We start from the raw sequence: 17,112 nt of genomic DNA on the forward strand, positions 1-17,112 counted from the left end.
CGACTTACCCCCCTTTAAAAAAAAAAATACAATATTGTCTGCTTTTAGTTCCCCCAAATCAAACTTTTTAGGAGGTCATCCATCCTGGTACTACTCTCGCATAAGCAAACTAAACTATGGAGTTTTAATAGGTTTATGACTATTACGACTTTAAAACGCGTTGTGTCAATAATTATGCAAATATACATATAAGCACATAATTATTCACATACCCAGGTGATGTGAGACATCACAATCACAACCTCTCGGGACTCATCGTCCCTGTTGGTGACCCTCATGGGATCACCCCATTCTTAGCTTCCCAACGAGGGCCTGCTGGCAACCCCCATGACTTGTGCTAGACAATGACTTTGATAACATTTGTAATAACTCATCCCAACGACACAATATTGTCTGCTTTTGGCTCTCCCGAACCAGACTTCCCAAGGAGGTCACTCATCCTGATACTACTCTCGCATAAGCACACTTAACTGCGGAGTTCTCATAGGTTCATTTTCATCACGGCTTTAAAACAGGTTGGTATGAGGCATTTTGGGGGTAAAATCCAAGAACAAAACCATGGGGCTAGGCGAAAAGCGAACAATATCATACAGTCATACTACTTGGATCAGTCTGTTACAATTTTTAATGTAATTATTTTAACAAATCAATAATACAAGTATACTTTTTGTATAAAGGGTTTTAGTTATAGATTATGTTCTAACTACTACTTTGTCAAGTTTTTTTATTTTTTTATTATTTGTTTAAAATTATTATTATTATTGGGGTATTTCAATTCTAGAACTAGCTCCTTTACCTTCAAATCAAAAACCATGAACCGCTTTCTGAGCATCTTTTCTGTTCTCTCTCGGTTCGATCTCAGCCTTTGGAGCTTCTTCTTGATGGTGCGGATCCACAAGCAACATATCCAACGAGTCAATCTTCACAGCGGGAGTCGAGTAGATCGAACGGTTCTCCTTGTTCGAGTGGTCGTCGACGGCCATGGTGATATCAATCAGTTCCTGCTTCAGCTTCATTGGCCACCGACAACTCTTAAGAAAAATTAAAATCTATAAGAAAATTTTCTTCAACCTTAAAAAAGAGCTCTCACTTAGGTACCCAATCAATTTCCCTGTCTCTCTTTTTCTTTTTTCTTTTGTCTTTTTTCTTTTTCCATCATTTTTCATTATTTATTCCTTCAATGATTTTCGTGTTTTTGGATTAGATCGGTTGAGCATCAACGATTTTGAAGTAGAGGACGAGTTCTCCGACGAGGGAAGACCAACCCAACCTTTCAATTTTTGGGTTTACTTTTTAGTGATATTGTATAAGGTTTTTGGGTTTATTTGTTAGTGATATTAATTGTATAAGGTATATATATATATATATTGGTTTTTATGTCAAGTAGTTTTTTTTTTTTTTTTTTTTTTTTTTTTTTTTTTTTTTTTTTTTTTTTAATTTGTACTCCAGATTGACAAATGACTTTAACAAATTAAAATTGTTTTTTTAAAGGAGTTAATCAAGTGACATCGGTTTTGTTAAACGATGTAAACAACTTTACATTGACGTTTAAGGCCAAACGACGTCAATTCTTGTCATTTAGCATCTAAACGACGTAAATTAGTTTAGTTTTTTTTTTTTAACCCTAAGGGTATGTTAAGGATTGCGATTTCGTAGACAAAAAGTGCGATTTTAAACCAAATCACAGAAAATAAATCTTTTGGGAATTGTGTTTTTAAAAAATTGCGATTTTAAATCGCTGAAAATTGCTTTTCAAATCATAGGTGTTTTTTTAAAAAACACATAATTTTATAGGCTAACTTGCAATTTTAAAAAGGCCAAATTGCGATTTTGCCAAACACTTAATTAGGTTTTAAAAAATCACTTTTTGAAATCTCACATTTTAAGACCAAACGACGTGAACTTATTCCCTTCATTTGAATTATCATGTTTTTCGTGGTGCAAATTTATTGTAGTGAAGCCAAATGAGGAAAATACACAAGGTAGGATGGCGTACCAAATTTTTTTATATAAAATAATATAAAACCCTTAAAGGTGAGGGATAGAAGTAGAATCCTAAAAGTCTAATGATATTATTAATGATAGATCTTAATTAATTCATCCTATTGGCTAATCCTAACCATCCATGACAATAAACCAAAAAAGAGTCAAATACTCGTAATTACATTGAGATGATCGAATCTACATGCAGCTACTCACGAAAAAATGGATCGGACAAGCTAAATGAAGAAAATACACTAGGGGCTACTTACAAAATTTGTTTATATAGAATAGGAAGAAAATAGACTAGCTAGGGTGGCTACAAGTAATGTTGAAAATTTATGTGGGTACATTACTTAATAATATGATTTCTACCAAGAAAAAAGAAGAAGAAGAAGATAAACGACGAAGAATTTTCATATATATGCATGCTAATCCTAACATATTATTTCATGCTAATCCTAATCATTCATGATAACAAACCAAAAAGAGTCAAATACCCGTAATTAGGTTGAGATCATGGAAATTTGAACAAGCTAAATGAGAATAATTCACAAGGCAGGATGGCTTTCCAAATTTCTTTCATGTAGAATATAATAAAGAGAACTACAATTTGTAAGACTCACAACTTTACACATATGATTTCTACATATATATATCCAATGTCTAATTTTTAAAAAAATTATATTGAAGAAGGAAGTTTAGACTTTCTCTAACATAAAACCCTAAAAGGCTAGTGATAGAACCCTAGAAGGCTAATGATATTAATGATAGCTCTTAATTCATCCTAATCCAAACGGTCCCTAACTTAAAAAAAAAAAAAAAACCGAAAAAAAACCTAACTATCCATTATAACAAACCACAAAAAGTCAAATATCCGTAATTACATTGAGATAAATCTTCGTGCATCTAGTAACAAAAATTTGGACAAACTAAATGACAAAATCTGTAATTACTTTAACAATCCTTTTTCTGACTTGTTACAAAATATAAAGAGTGACCCAGGTGATAAGCGTTAAAAATCATGTAACTTGCCTATATAGATATAACATATTTACAAATTCTATAAAATTCTTGTACAAGTACTCAAGCATTTTTTTTTTTTTTTTTAATCAACCATTGAATATGTAGGACCCACATGTGTAAAAATAAAGAGGTTTGATTCCTACACTTCACCGGTACAATAATCGTACAACAGCCCCTCACATGGAAGTGGGCCCCACACATTGGGCCCCACCCCATGTGAGGGGTTGTTGTGTAATTGTTGTGGTGGTGTTGTAAATCCATTATTTTTCGAAAACAAATTTTATGGTTAGTTTGAAAAACAGTTGTTGGAATTGTACAAAAATTATGTCAAAAATTGTACAAGAAATAAGGCAATTAACTTCCCTTTCAAAAAGCCCCAACCAAAGAAAAAGAATGTAGAAACAATGCGTGACCTTTTTACGTGGTCACTTACAAAAGTTGGTAAATTAACCTTTATTCTATAAAAAAAGTTAACCACTTTTTGGTTCAAAACGTTGGAAACCCACGTTGCACCACAAAAACGTGGTGCTACTTCCTCTTCAAGACGTTTTTTTTTTTTTTTTTTTTTTTTTTTTTTTTTTTTTTTTTTTTTTTTTTTTTTTAAGAAGTACTTTGGAAACAAACAACACCATAAAAAATGGTGGGAAGAGAAAAAAACAACCAACTAAAACAAGAAAACATCTGGAAAATAAGGAAAAAATTAAAAGGGTGGATCTTTCTTACTGATAATTTGGATCGAGGAGCCTGGAGACAAGTAACTGGGAGAACAACTAAGAATGCTGCCAGGTGTGATGCTGGCTGCGGCCCTTTGTACTATATAATAAGCACATAAATTTGCACTTCTATCAACTTTCCAAGCAGACCAGGAAAGATGCGGTGAAATAGTATCAATGGTATGATGGATTATAGAAGAAATTTTCCAATCTTGAGCAATAGATGGATCTTGCAAAGCAAAGATAACTATTTGGGAATCGCCTTCAATAATGACCTATGAGAGGTCCAAAGAGATAGCCAAGGAGACGGCCAATTGAGTCGCAAGGGCTTCCCCCATATTTGTCAGACCGGGAGGATTGATGATATAATCTTTTTTGATGATTTTCCCTTGGTGATTTCGGCAAATAGCTGCTTGGGCAGAAAAATTTTCCCGAATTGCGGTGTCAAAATTTATCTTATATATATGAAGACTGAGGAGGAGGAATCCATTTTTCTACAATTGGATTTGGGCTAATAGAAAACCAAGCCTTTGAATGCTCCATAGCCACTTTATTAATCTGTCGAGAGAGAGAGATAATGCGTTTATAGAAATACCTTCATGGTAAGCCTTGTTCCAAGAAGTCCATAGAAAATCATAGGCCACAGCAGCAAAAATTTGGAAATAATGGTGTTCTTCTTTAGGAATATGCAGGAATTTCCCAGGAGCGAGAATAACCTTAATCCAATCCACATTTGACACAAATGCAAGAACCACTGAATCAATCGGCCAAGGGGAAAGACACCAAATGATTCGAGCAAAAAAACAGATGGGATAGAGAATCCTCCCCAAGATAGCATAGTGGACAGGAGGCTATGGAGTCTGGCGAAGTAAAAATTGAATTTAAACGCACCCTAGTAGGAAGGATATTCCAAGCTATTTTCCAGAGGAAGAGTCTCAACCGGTCATTTAGATTTTATTTCCAGAAATTCTTCCAAAACAAGGAGGAAGCACCATTCCAAAACAGGAATAGAAGGCTATGATTCCTTAAGCTGAATATAGGTAGATTTTGTAGAAAACTTGCCTAAGGTAGAAAAAGTCTAGAGATAACTAATCTGTGTATTGGGAGAAATATGAATTTTTGAAATCTCCAATACCGAGACAGCATAAAAAATAGATTTAAAGGCATTTAGATTCCATTTATCCGTGCCTGTCTGGATAAAATCCGAAATGAAACCCACCGGCTGCTCCCTATTATTTGGAAATTTCGGTGTGGGAATAAAAGAAGGCAAGGTAGGAACCCAAGCAGTAGGCCAAATAGGAAAATCCGAAGAAATTGAAACTTTTAGATAAGCACATGCAGAGAGTAAAGGTTTACATTTCTGAATACCTTTCCACAGCCAAGAAGAAGATGGGGCTGAGGGGGCTGAAAAATATTTCCATAGGGAATATATTTCTTGGTTAGCTGTTGTACCCAGACTTTATGGGCCTAATTTATAAACATCCAACCTAGCTTTGTCAAGAGAGCTAAATTGGTGGACTTCATATTTCGAATCCCTATACCAACTTGATCTCGAGGTATACAGATGGAACGCCAAGACTTGAGAGATAAATTTTTTGATTTACCATTGGGAAAACCCCACCATAAATTTTTAAAATGACGATCCAGCGTAGAACACAGAGAATCAAGCAGAAGAAAGGTGCTCATGGCATAAGACGGAATAGCTGAAGCAGTAGCTTTGATAAGCACTGTACGACCAGCTTGAGAAAGAGTCTTTGCTCTCCATCCCTCAATTTTGTTTAACACCTTATCCAAAATCGATTGAAAGGCCCGTTTATTTGATTTCCCAATAAAAAAAGGAAGGCCAAGATAAGAAGAAGATAAAGATGTATCTTGGAAAGGAATAATACCTTTAATGTTTCTGATTGTAGAGTCCAAAGTATTTTTACTGAAGAGAATGGAGGATTTAGCCACATTAACTTGTTGGCCAGACCAGGCACAATAGGAATCCAAACAAGTTTTGATAGTGCGAGCCTCAGAAGAAGTAGCTTTGGCAAAAATGAGGAGATCGTTTGCGAATAAAAGATGAGTTATAGGAGGACAATGTTTCCCAATTTTTATCCCTTTAAGAAGACCGATAGACTCCTAGTGATGAATTAACCGAGAAAGAAATTATGTACCAAGGATGAATAAGAAAGGGGATAAAGGATCACCTTGCTGAAGACCCCAGGAGGGGGAAAACAACCCAAAAGGAGAGCCATTGATCAGAATAGAAAAGGAAGTGGTAGCGATACAAATGCGAATCCATGAAATCCAGGTAGGGTGAAAACCCAGTTTTCCCATGATGGATAAAAGGAAATCCCATTCCATCCGATCAAACTCCTTTTCCATGTCAACTTTAACAGCCATAAGGCCACCCCGACCTAGTTTAGATTTGAGAGAATGCAACAATTCCTATGCCAAAATGGAACTATCTTGAATAGTCCTGGACTAGACAAAAGCTAATTATTGCGGAGACATGAACAGATGAAGGAGACCCTTTAATCTATTGGCCAATATTTTCGAAATAAGTTTGTAGATGATGTTGCACAAACTGATAGGTCGAAAATGATTGACCATGAAAGGTCCTAGTCACTTACCGATAAGAGCAATAAATGTATGATTTTGCTCCCGCAAAAGATAATTCCCCCTAAAAAATTCCCATACACAATTTAGGACCACCTCCTTTACAATATTCCAATATGTTTGGTAAAAAAGGGTCGTAAAACCATCAAGCCCAGGGGCTTTGGTGGCACTTATGCTTAGAAGAGCTTCATAAATTTCTTGTTCCGAAGGAATAGCACAAAGATCCTGGTTAAGTGCATCCGATATTAATGGTTCAAATAAATTGAGGAAATTTGAAGGCTCAGATGTCTCAGAGGTTGAGAATAAATGAGCAAAATGATGACAGAAAGCATTACCAATAAGCTGACGATCAGAAATCCAAGAACCCGAAGCAATTTAAGAAAGTCAATAGTATTCTTGCGCTTTTTAATCGAAGTAGACATATGAAAGTATTTGGTATTTAAATCTTTACAAGTGAGCCAAGTGTCACAAGATTTCGATTTCCATAAGATTTCTCCATGATGATAAAAAGAGTCCAATTCAACTCTGATGTCGATTTCATGCCTGTGAAGATCAGAAGAAGATATAGATTGCTGAATATCATTTAGAATTTGAGAAAGAAAGTTGATTTTTTTTTTTTTTTTTTTTTTTTTTTTTTTTCTGGATGTTCCCAAAAGAAAGACTATTCCAAATCTTTAAAGCATGCTTTGTAGACTTTAATTTCTTTATCAAAATAAAAGCAGAAGATCCAGTAACAAATCATTCCCATGCAGCCACAATAATCGAAAGACAATCCGGATGCTTTATCCAAAATTCCTCAAACCTGAAAGGTTTAGGGAGAGAAAGTTGTGATACCACAGTATCAAGGATAAGTAGATTATGGTCTGAACTGTCAATCGGAAGATGACGTAGGGAAAAAGGATGGAAATAAAGAAAACCAAGATGTGGATGCAATCCCTCGATCCAAACGTTGTTTTATACGATGACGACCATCCCTGTGATTTGACGATGTGAAAGGGTTTTCAGAAAAACCTAAATCAACCATTCCCTGAGTATTCATGAAATCTCTGAAAAAATCCCGAGAGGAACAAGCAAAAGGAAGACCACTAGATTTCTCAAATTGGTCTAAAATCATATTAAAATCACCTAAACACAACCATGCACCCGAATAATTTGCACCAATAGCCAGAAGACTATCCCAGAATTGTGCCCTATTTTGGTGATAGGGAGAACCATACACACAAGACAACATCCATGGAGAGTGAATAGGATCAGAGTAACACCAAGCAGATATAGCATTTACATTAGTAATAAAGTATTCCAGTTCTACACCATTTCTCCATGCCAACAAAAGACCCCTTTTCGTACCAGTCGGGGGAGCATGGGCCATCAAAAAGAATCCCATAGAGTTCATAATATTACACACAACAACAACAGTAGACTTTGTTTCAGATAAAAACAAAACATCAGGAGAATATTTTCGAACCTTAACCCTTAATATACGAAATGCAGAGGCACGATTCAACCCTCTGCAATTCCAAGCAAGGATCTTCATGGATTTGGGGGAGGAACAAATTCCTCCCCCTTAAAAGTCTCGGTGGGTGCAGTGTGCTCTTGAGTAGATGCAGTAGCAGACTGGCTTTGAAGAGGCATAGCTGAACCTTGAACAAACTGGTAATACTTCCGGATGGGGGATAAAGTAGCCTTCATGTCAATAACCATAGTAGAGGGGGTGTCATCATACAGTGAATGTATGAGCCTAGAGTCCAGTTTTGTGGATAGACCTTGAGGATGCAACAGAGAAGGCTGCAATGAATCCGATGGTTTAGCAGCAATAGCAATAGGTCCTGGAGATGACAAGGCTGAAGGCAGGACCACAAATTACAGTGAAGTGAGGGAGAGAGCTGCATGTTCCATAAGGTTAAGATTGCACTAGACATTCAGACCACCTTTAATATTTTTTAACACAGCCAAAGGAAGTTCATCCATAGCATCATCCTCCTGCCTAGTCCTTTTCTTGGAAGCAAATAAAGCAGAGTCAGGGGTTAAAGGGGAAGATGTAGTGGTCGGAGGAGGCTTAGTAGAAATGGATAATGGAAGGTTAGAGGAGCGGGTATTGTATGGGTGGAATCTGGTGAGTTTGGGGGTCGCTGGGGATTTACGTGTGATGGGCTTTGTTGGGTGGAGCAGCGAGAGAGGTGATGAAGAGCTAAGTTGGGAAGGTTTGGGGGAAGGTGGGCTGGTAGAAGAGTGAGAGTCCGGGTAGGTTACAGGCCAAGAAGTTGGAGAGGTAGGGCAATGAGAGGGAGGAGCTAGGCCCAATTGTGGAAGACGAGTTGGTTCAGGAGGAAAATAAGTTGGCTCAAGTGGTTTCACAATCTGAAAAGGTCGAGGAGAAGGGCCTGGGGTGATGGGGTTAGAGGAGAGGCCCTAAATGGAGAGGAAATCAGTAAGTTGGCCCAGTAGATTTGGGCCTTGAGTATCCTATTGACTTTTAGAAAGGAAAGTGATGAAAGAATGCTTGGAGAGAAGAAAGTGTTTGAGGGAAGAAAATTCTTCTTGTATTGATAAAAGTGCGTACATGAATTACAACCGAGAGTCAAATATTTATACTAAGACTAAGAAACCAACTCGACTGTACAGCTAGGATCCAGCTCATACAAAACTGAATAACAGAAATGAAACTAATTAACAAAAACTTAACTAAAATAACAACTAGTCTAAGCTAAACTGATAAAATATATCGTAATACCCCCCCTCAAGATGAAGGGAATATGTCAATAACATTCATCTTGGACTTGAGCAATTGAAAAGGACCCCAAGCTAAAGGCTTGGTGAATATATCAGCAACCTGATGCTAAGTATGAATGTGAAGAGTCCGTAGAATGCCTTCTTGTATTTTGTCCCGAACAAGATGGCAATCAAGCTCAATGTTCTTGGTCCTCTCATGGAAAACCGGATTTGCAGCAATATGGAGGGCAACCTTTCTGTCACAGAAAAGTAATGCAGCTTGTGGGTGATCAATCCTGAAATCCTTAAGTAAAGATATAAGCCAAACAATCTCACATGCTGTGGAAGCCATGGATCGGTATTCTGCTTCAGCGGAAGACTGAGAAACAGTATGTTGTTTCTTGGATTTCCAGGAAATAAGAGACTCTCCCAAGAAAACGCAAAAGCCAGTGATGGAACGGCGGGTGTCCGGACATCCTGCCCAATCCGAATCACAAAAAGCCTTTAAGTGAAAAGTGGAAGAAGCTGAGAAGAAAAGACCTTGACCAGGAGACCCTTTAAGAAAATTCTGTATGCTGCATCAAGATGGGGCTGTTTAGGATGAGCCATAAACTGACTAAGTTTCTGCACTGCATATGAGATGTCCGGGCGTGTGATTGTCAAGTAGAGAAGACGACCAATTAATCTTCGAAAAACTGATGGATCTTCAAGCAAAACACCATCAGACTGAGATAACTTCAAGTTTGACTCCATGGGAAATTTTGCAGGCTTAGAAGCAAGGAGACCACATCATCAATGATTTCTAAGGTATACTTTCGTTGAGAAACAAAAATACCTTGAGCACTTCGAGCAACCTCTAAACCAAGAAAAAATTTCAGAGGGCCGAGGTCTTTCAACTTAAACTGATTGTTCAAAAACACTGTCAACTAAGAAATAGCTTGAGAGTCATTGCTGGCTAGGATAATATCGTCAACATTAACCAATAGAATCACAAAGGAAGAACCTTGAACCCGGGTAAACAAAGAATAATCATAGCAAGATTGGTTAAAACCCGAATTAAGTAAAGTGGTAGAGAATTTGGAGAACCACTGTTTTGAAGCCTGTTTTAAACCATACAAAGACTTATTCAATTTACAGACTTTAGTGGTGTCCTGTTTACAACCAGTAGGTAATAAAGTCCCGTGACAATCAAAACCGGGAGGAAGAGTCATATAAACCTCTTCGAGTAAATCGCCATGTAAAAAGGCGTTATTCACATCTAATTGGTGTAAAAACCAATTTTTGGCAGCAACAACAGCAAGTAAAATTCTCACAGTAGTGAGCTTAGAAACTGGAGAAAAAGTGTCATAGTAATCCAAGCCCTCACACTGTGTGTACCCCTTGGCAACAAGCCTGGCCTTGTGACGCTCTATAGAGCCATCGGCCTTGTACTTGAGTTTATAAACCCATTTACAACCAATAGGTTGCTTATGAGAGGGTAAGTCAACAATTGTCCAAGTATTATTAAGTTCAAGTGCAGATATCTCAGCATGCATAGCATCTATCCAAGACTGTGATTTAACGGCTTGGTAAAAATATTTCGATTCAACATGAGAAGAAAGACTAAAACAAAAATGTTTATGAGTAGAAGAAAGTTTGTCATAAGCAATGCAAGATGAAAGGGAATAAGGAATACCTTGTTCGTCAGTAGAGGATGAAGAAGATGGGTGAGTGGCAAGCTTACAGTGATATTGTTGCAAATAACCAGGTTTACATTTAACACGAGTAGATCGTCGAACAAAAATAGGATCAATAGAAACAGGAACTGAATTTGGAACAAAATCTGCATTATCTAACGAAGTATGTGGAATAGGAACAGGGAGAGTATGTGAAGGAATATGTGGAATAGGATGAGAAACAGATTCTGGAAAATCAAAAAAAGAATGAGGTAAAACAGAATGATTAAAATCTAAGAAATCAGATTTATAAAATGATTTATAAGGAAAAATAGACTCATGAAAAATCACATTTCGAGATAGAAAAGTGGACTTAGTTTGTAAGTTAAGCAACTTGAAACCTTTGACACCAGCTGGATATCCTAAAAACAAACAAGGAACAGCTCTAGAATCAAACTTATGACGATTTCTTGTTAAAGTTGAAGCAAAACAAAGTCATCCAAAGACCTGCAAATGTGAATAAGAAGGAGGTTTAGAAAATAATATCTCATAAGGAGATTTATTTGATAGTAAAGGGGTCGGAAGTCTATTAATGAGGTGAACGGCTGTAAGTACACAATCACCCCAAAAATGTAAAGGAAGATGTGATTGGAAACGCAAGGCACGAGCTACATTTAAAAGGTGTTGATGTTTACGTTCAACAATGGAGTTTTGCTGAGAAGTTTCAACACAAGATCGATGATGAATAACTCCTTTAGCCATAAAAAATTCTACCATATCAAATTCAACCCCATTGTCCGAACGTAAACATTTAACTTTGGTATGAAATTGAGTTTCAACCATTTAAAAGAAGTATTGAATGAAAGAACGAGTTTGGGATTTAGAATGTAACAAAAACACCCAAGTGAAACGACTAAAATCATCCACAATTGTCAAAAAAAAACTAGCATTATTATTGGATTTCACATTAAAAAGACCCCACAGATCACAATGAATCAGATCAAATGAGGCCTGTGAGACAGAAATACTAGATGGAAAAGGAAGCTTATGCTGTTTTGCTAGAGGGCAAACTGTACAAACAGAATCAGGACTACAAGGAATAACAGAAATGAAACTTTCTAACAATTTCATTCTAGAATGTGACAAATGACCTAGCCTATAATGCCATATGTCATTAGAAGTATTCTTTATTGAAGCAGAGTAAACCTATGCAGAATGTAAACGTGGTTTATGCATCAAATAGAAGAGACCACCGTGCTATCTACCCACTCCAATCATCATCCAATCCAACAAATTCTGTATGAAACAGAAATTAGCAAGAAAGATTAGACAACAATTAAGAGATTTAATCAACTTGCTAGCCGAAATCAAGTTGAAAAAGAAAGAAGGAACGCAAAGAACATCATGTAAAATAAGATGTTCAGAAAGCTTAACTATACCGATATGAGTAACCATGGCAAAATTGCCATTTGGTAATTTTACACGAGAAGAAATGGTTGCAGTAATTGAAGTGAATAATGATATTGTACTGATCATATGATCAGCAGCACCAGTATCGATAATCCAAGAATGAAGATTAATAGATGAACTATGCGGTGGTAAATGTGAAGTTGAAAACACGGAATGCTTTATGTCCAAAGAAACAGAAACAGAAGCAGAGGAAATTACAGAATGAACCATAGAATGCTTCAATTTCGAAAGGAAAGAAGCAAAAGAAAATTGAATGGAATGAGAACCATTACCTCCCATATTAGAAAACAAATGGTCCTGAGAGTTGACGACTTGATGTGCTGAAGGTGATGAAACTTCAGTAACTGAATTGGAAGTGGACGGCTTGATTAGAGCCAGTAGCTGTTGAATCTGCTCCTGAGATATAGACAGCTGAGGAACCTGGAAAGGTTGATCAGCTTCTTGAACTTGATTAGCTGAAGAAGAATTCAGCTTGTTCTTGTTGAATGTGTACCCTGGGGGATAACCATGGAGCTTGTAACATTTCTACATTGTGTGACCGAGTAAACCACATTGAGTACATACAGGTCTTTCTTTGCGAAACGGTGGTTTGCCAGTACGATTCAGCTGATTTTGGTACTGTGAAGCAGTCTTCGTCAGCAGTGCAACAGTTTCAACTTGAATAGGATTAACAGAAATCACGCGCTGCCTTTCCTCCTGAATCACTAGAGAAAACACCTTATTGATCGACGACAATGGATCAATAAGGAGAATTTGCCCTCGGATTTGAGCAAAACTGTCATTCAGTCCCATGAGGAACTGAAAAACGTAATCTTGATGATAATGATCAGCAAGAATTTTCGGAGTATCACAGGAACACTGTGGAATTGGCCTGTAATTGGTCAATTCATCCCAAAGCCCCTTGAGTCGAGAATAATACTCACAAACAGAGAGGTTCTGTTGCGAGTGAGAAGAAATTGCCTTCTGCAATTGAAAAATCCGAGGCCCGTTCTTCTGTGAAAAACGATCCTTTAAATCGGTCCACATTTCTTCAGCCGAATTGATGTAGATCACACTCGTCGCAATATCCTTGGACACAGAATTCAAGATCCAGGATAACACCATATTATTACTGCGATTCCATGCGTGAAATTCATCTTCAAGCTCAATAGATGGTTTCTTCAATGATCCATCGACAAATTTGAGCTTATTCTTGGCTGTTAAAGCCATGATCATCGAGCGGCTCCAAGTGTGATAATTGTCTCCTTGGAGAAGTTGAGAAACGAGAACGGAGCTGGGATTGTCCCCATGATGAAGGTAATAAGGACTAGAAGAATCAGAGAATGCAAAAGAAAAAGAGCCAGACGCCATTGACGGTTGCTCTGATACCATATTGACTTTTAGAAAGGAAAGTGATGAAAGAAAGCTTGGAGAGAAGAAAGTGTTTGAGGGAAGAAAATTCTTCTTGCATTGATAAAAGTGCGTAAATGAATTACAACCGAGAATCAAATATTTATACTAAGACTAAGAATCCAACTCGACTATACAGCTAGGATCCAGTTCATACAAAACTGAATAACAGAAATGAAACTAATTAACAAAAACTTAACTAAAAGAACAACTAGTCTCTAAACTGATAAAATATATCGTAATATATCCAAAACTTCCTGAATATTAGTAATTGTAAAGTTCATAGAGAGAGAGGGGTTGAACCATAAAAACTCACAGGGTGAAAATCGGCAGGAAGAAATGGATGGGGATTCGGAGCCTGAGCTGGCATATACGTGTCGATCAAGGGAGACTTCCCCTTTTCCGGAGCCGACCATCCTGAGGCAGATCCAGAAGTATTCAACGTGTCCATAGTAGTAGATTCATGCATTTGCCTAGGGAAGGGAGCCACCACTCGAGTATCATGAAGACCAAAGTCAGACGGCAATCCATGGGGTAACGACACGTGGTTGGCAAAATCTAAGCGACTGGAGATGAGGAACCAGTTGCAACTGAGCGGACTCAACACGTACCATGGAAGCTGTTGGAGTTTACCTCAGAGCGTGATTGGGCTGGACCTTCCGAAGACATTCCTGAATCAGAATCATCTCGATTTTCCAAAGATAATCATAAGGGAGCTCAGGGCAGATGGAGCCCGAAGGGGGATACTATATTGAACCAACGGAAAACACGAATCCGGGCGATGAGGACAACCAAGCTTTTTGTGACCAATCAACCCACATTTGGTACAATAATACCCCAGACGTTCATAACCAAAACTGATCCAGAGATCCTTTTTTTTTTTTTTGATCGGGGTAAATGGAAACCAAGTTTCAAAGGCTGGGAAGTATCTATATTCACCTTTATCCGAAGATATTGGACTTGTTTGCCAAAGAACAGAACAGAATAGTGAGTTGTTAGTTTTGAAATTAGTAAAAAGTGATGATGTGATATAAAATAAAAAGAATTTGTATAAAAAAGTGAAAAAATTTTGTATTGTAGTGAATTTTTTTATTTGAATAGTAATAAAAAATTATTGATGTGATATAAAAAGTGAAAAAAGTAAAAATGTTTTAATGTGAATTGTTGTTGGACAAAATAAAAAAGTAAAAAAAAAGTACAGTAAATAGCACCAAGCACTATCCTGTTCTGTAACCATGCTTATCAAACAAGGCCATTGTCGACATACCAAGCCAGAGGTATCAAGATTTTCGACCGCCAGGATATCACCCAAAGCTTTCCCGATTATAATGACATTTTTTAGAGCCATGTTATGACGCGGAAACCCGTGAATTTGAACCCAAAAAGGACAGTGAGTGAGCTCGATTTCAGCAATGGCCAGCTCCGATGACCATAATTTCAGTAAAAGTAAGGAACCTCGGATATTCCATGGACCCTGGCTAAGGATAGTATCCACATGTGCCGGGTTCGAAACACCCAACAGAAACTTGTTTTGCGCTAAAGTTTCAACAGCAATAGGAACTGAAAAACTCCAAGAAACTGTAAACGTATGCCTAACAACTTGAGTATTAATAGGTTTAAGCGAAAGAACCTTACCAATCAAAGCAAAAGCCTCTCTATTCGAAGGTGGTTTGTCCAAAACTTAGATGGACCGAAAAATCAAACTTTAGGGCTTGGGTCTCCGAAATCAGTGCTTTAAGATCTGCGGTAGAAATCATAGTGAAAGACGGGAGGGTGAAGAAAGGAAGAGAGGAAGAAGGAAGGTAGAATCGTAACCAACTGGGAACAATACTAAGTAGAAGACGAGTCTTCAGTTTTCTGTCCTAAGAGCATTCCTAGCAGCTTCCCTTCCCTTCCCCTTCATTTTCCCTAAATGTAGGGAATAAAACTATTTTTTACTTCCCTATCAAAAAATACCCCACAGCAGCTTCCCTTCATTTTTCTCTATATCATTAAAATATTATTTTGTTACTTTTACTTTAATTAAAAGTAAGAAAAGAAAGAGATAAAGTAAGAGAGAGATTATATTTTTAGAATAAACAATTGAATGGGAGGTGATCAGTGCTTCCCAATGCATTGGGAAGCACTGTTCACTTCCTAAGGAACAGATAATTGTAGGGAAGCTGCTGTGGGATGATTTTTTTGACTTTCTTAAAATTTTCCCTCAAATTTAGGGAACAGATCCCTTGTAGGGAAGCTACTAGTAATGCTTAAGAGGAGAGAGGGGAGAGCTCTAAAGGAACCCGGGTAAATCTCTTCAAGAAGTTTTTTAAAACAACGTAAACAAAGTCTCGTCCTTTTTTCAGGGATGTGACTTCATATCCTTTTTTCAAGGTAGTGAAGATTGTACTTACTTGTAGTTCATGTCCTATTTGTTTGCATCGTTAGAGAAATGACGCCTTTAGTTAAGATCCTTTACACAAACGAATTGCACGTCGTTTTTCAAATGACGTTGAGTTTATTATTATTATTATTTTTTTTTTTTTTCAAAAAAAAAAAAATGGTTGCTGATATTTTCTCATTAACCAAAAAGCAAGCAAAACAATAAATTTTGGGGTTTACAGGGACCTTCTTCATTTTCTTCTTCAGCTCTTTCTTCTTCTTCGTTAAGTTCGAAGCAATAAATCATCCCGAACACTTTTTGCTTTTCTTGTTATGGTTTCACTTCCAAACTTTTCTTTGCAACATAATTAAAGGAAAAAAGAAATAGTATTGTCTTTAATGTTTCTGAAAAATCAAAACAAATAATAATAATAAAAAAACCAAATACCTAAGAAACACTCGAGAAATCAAATCCAAAATTCTCAAATCAAACTTATATAAACACAATCCTACTATAATGTATGTACCCACAGTGGTCGTGTGATGCTCCGATGGCAGTTGATGAAGGCCAGGGGTTGAGAGATCAAAGAGAGAATGGGGTACCAATAGAGAGAGAAGATGGGGATTAATGTGCCACCTCGGAAAGAGAAGAATGAGAGAGAGAGAAGGATGAGAGAGATATTTGAGGAGGAGGGAATCTAGGGTTGCAGGGGGGTCAAACAAGATGCGGTTGGGGGAAGAAGGAAAGTGGAGAGAGAGAGAGAGAGAGAGAGAAAGAGAGAAAGAAATTAGGAATTGAGAAGGAAAGTGGGAGAATACGAAATGTTTTGAAAGGGGCGATTAGTTTGAGGGATTTTTGGATGACTCAGATTGAGCTTAAGAAATTGAAGGGCTGAGATATGAAGGGTTGTATGGGAAGACATGTGATGGGAAGGTGGGCAGTAAATTAAATGCATAGCTGAAATGGCTTCAATGGTCGAGATCAGGAGTGGAATTATAATCTAACGACTTAGGATATGGGCATGTCTTTAAGAGGGGGATCGCATGACTGCCACGTACGTGGTTGGTTGGGTAGTTAAGGGGAATTAAGTGTTGAATGATAAGGATAGGAGGGTTAGGATTAAAAGGTTTAATTCAACGGCTAAAACTGGAATGCATAAAAGGCTAGTGTTTGACAGCTTGCAAGAGGTGGCTAGAAACGACGG

The 17,112-nt window shown here is 37.3% G+C and overlaps 2 protein-coding genes across 2 annotated transcripts in view; one reads left to right on the forward strand and one right to left on the reverse strand.

The window, feature by feature from the left end:
• LOC133872400 (beta-amyrin 11-oxidase-like) overlaps window positions 1-17,112 on the forward strand; it is a 52,314-nt gene that overhangs the window by 25,479 nt on the left and 9,723 nt on the right. The window lies entirely within an intron of this gene.
• Window positions 7,854-14,227, reverse strand: LOC133873364 (uncharacterized). Its single transcript, XM_062311081.1, has 2 exons — window positions 13,863-14,227; window positions 7,854-8,108 (listed from the first exon to the last, which is right to left on the reverse strand). Exons 1-2 carry the CDS (start codon window positions 14,013-14,015, stop codon window positions 7,854-7,856), a joined length of 408 nt encoding a protein of 135 aa, XP_062167065.1. The 5' UTR covers window positions 14,016-14,227.

Source organism: Alnus glutinosa, chromosome 7 (assembly GCF_958979055.1).
Source record: "Alnus glutinosa chromosome 7, dhAlnGlut1.1, whole genome shotgun sequence".
In the NCBI taxonomy this organism is placed as follows: Eukaryota; Viridiplantae; Streptophyta; class Magnoliopsida; order Fagales; family Betulaceae; genus Alnus; species Alnus glutinosa.

Bases quoted from the DNA above. Each gene is read 5' to 3' on its own strand.
- LOC133873364 (XM_062311081.1), bottom strand. From the start codon at position 14,015: ATGCATGAATCTACTACTATGGACACGTTGAATACTTCTGGATCTGCC. The intron at 8,109-13,862 runs GTGAGTTTTTAT...GATTCATTGCAG, and splicing joins TTCCTGCCGATTTTCACCCT to CCTTCTCTGTTGCATCCTCA.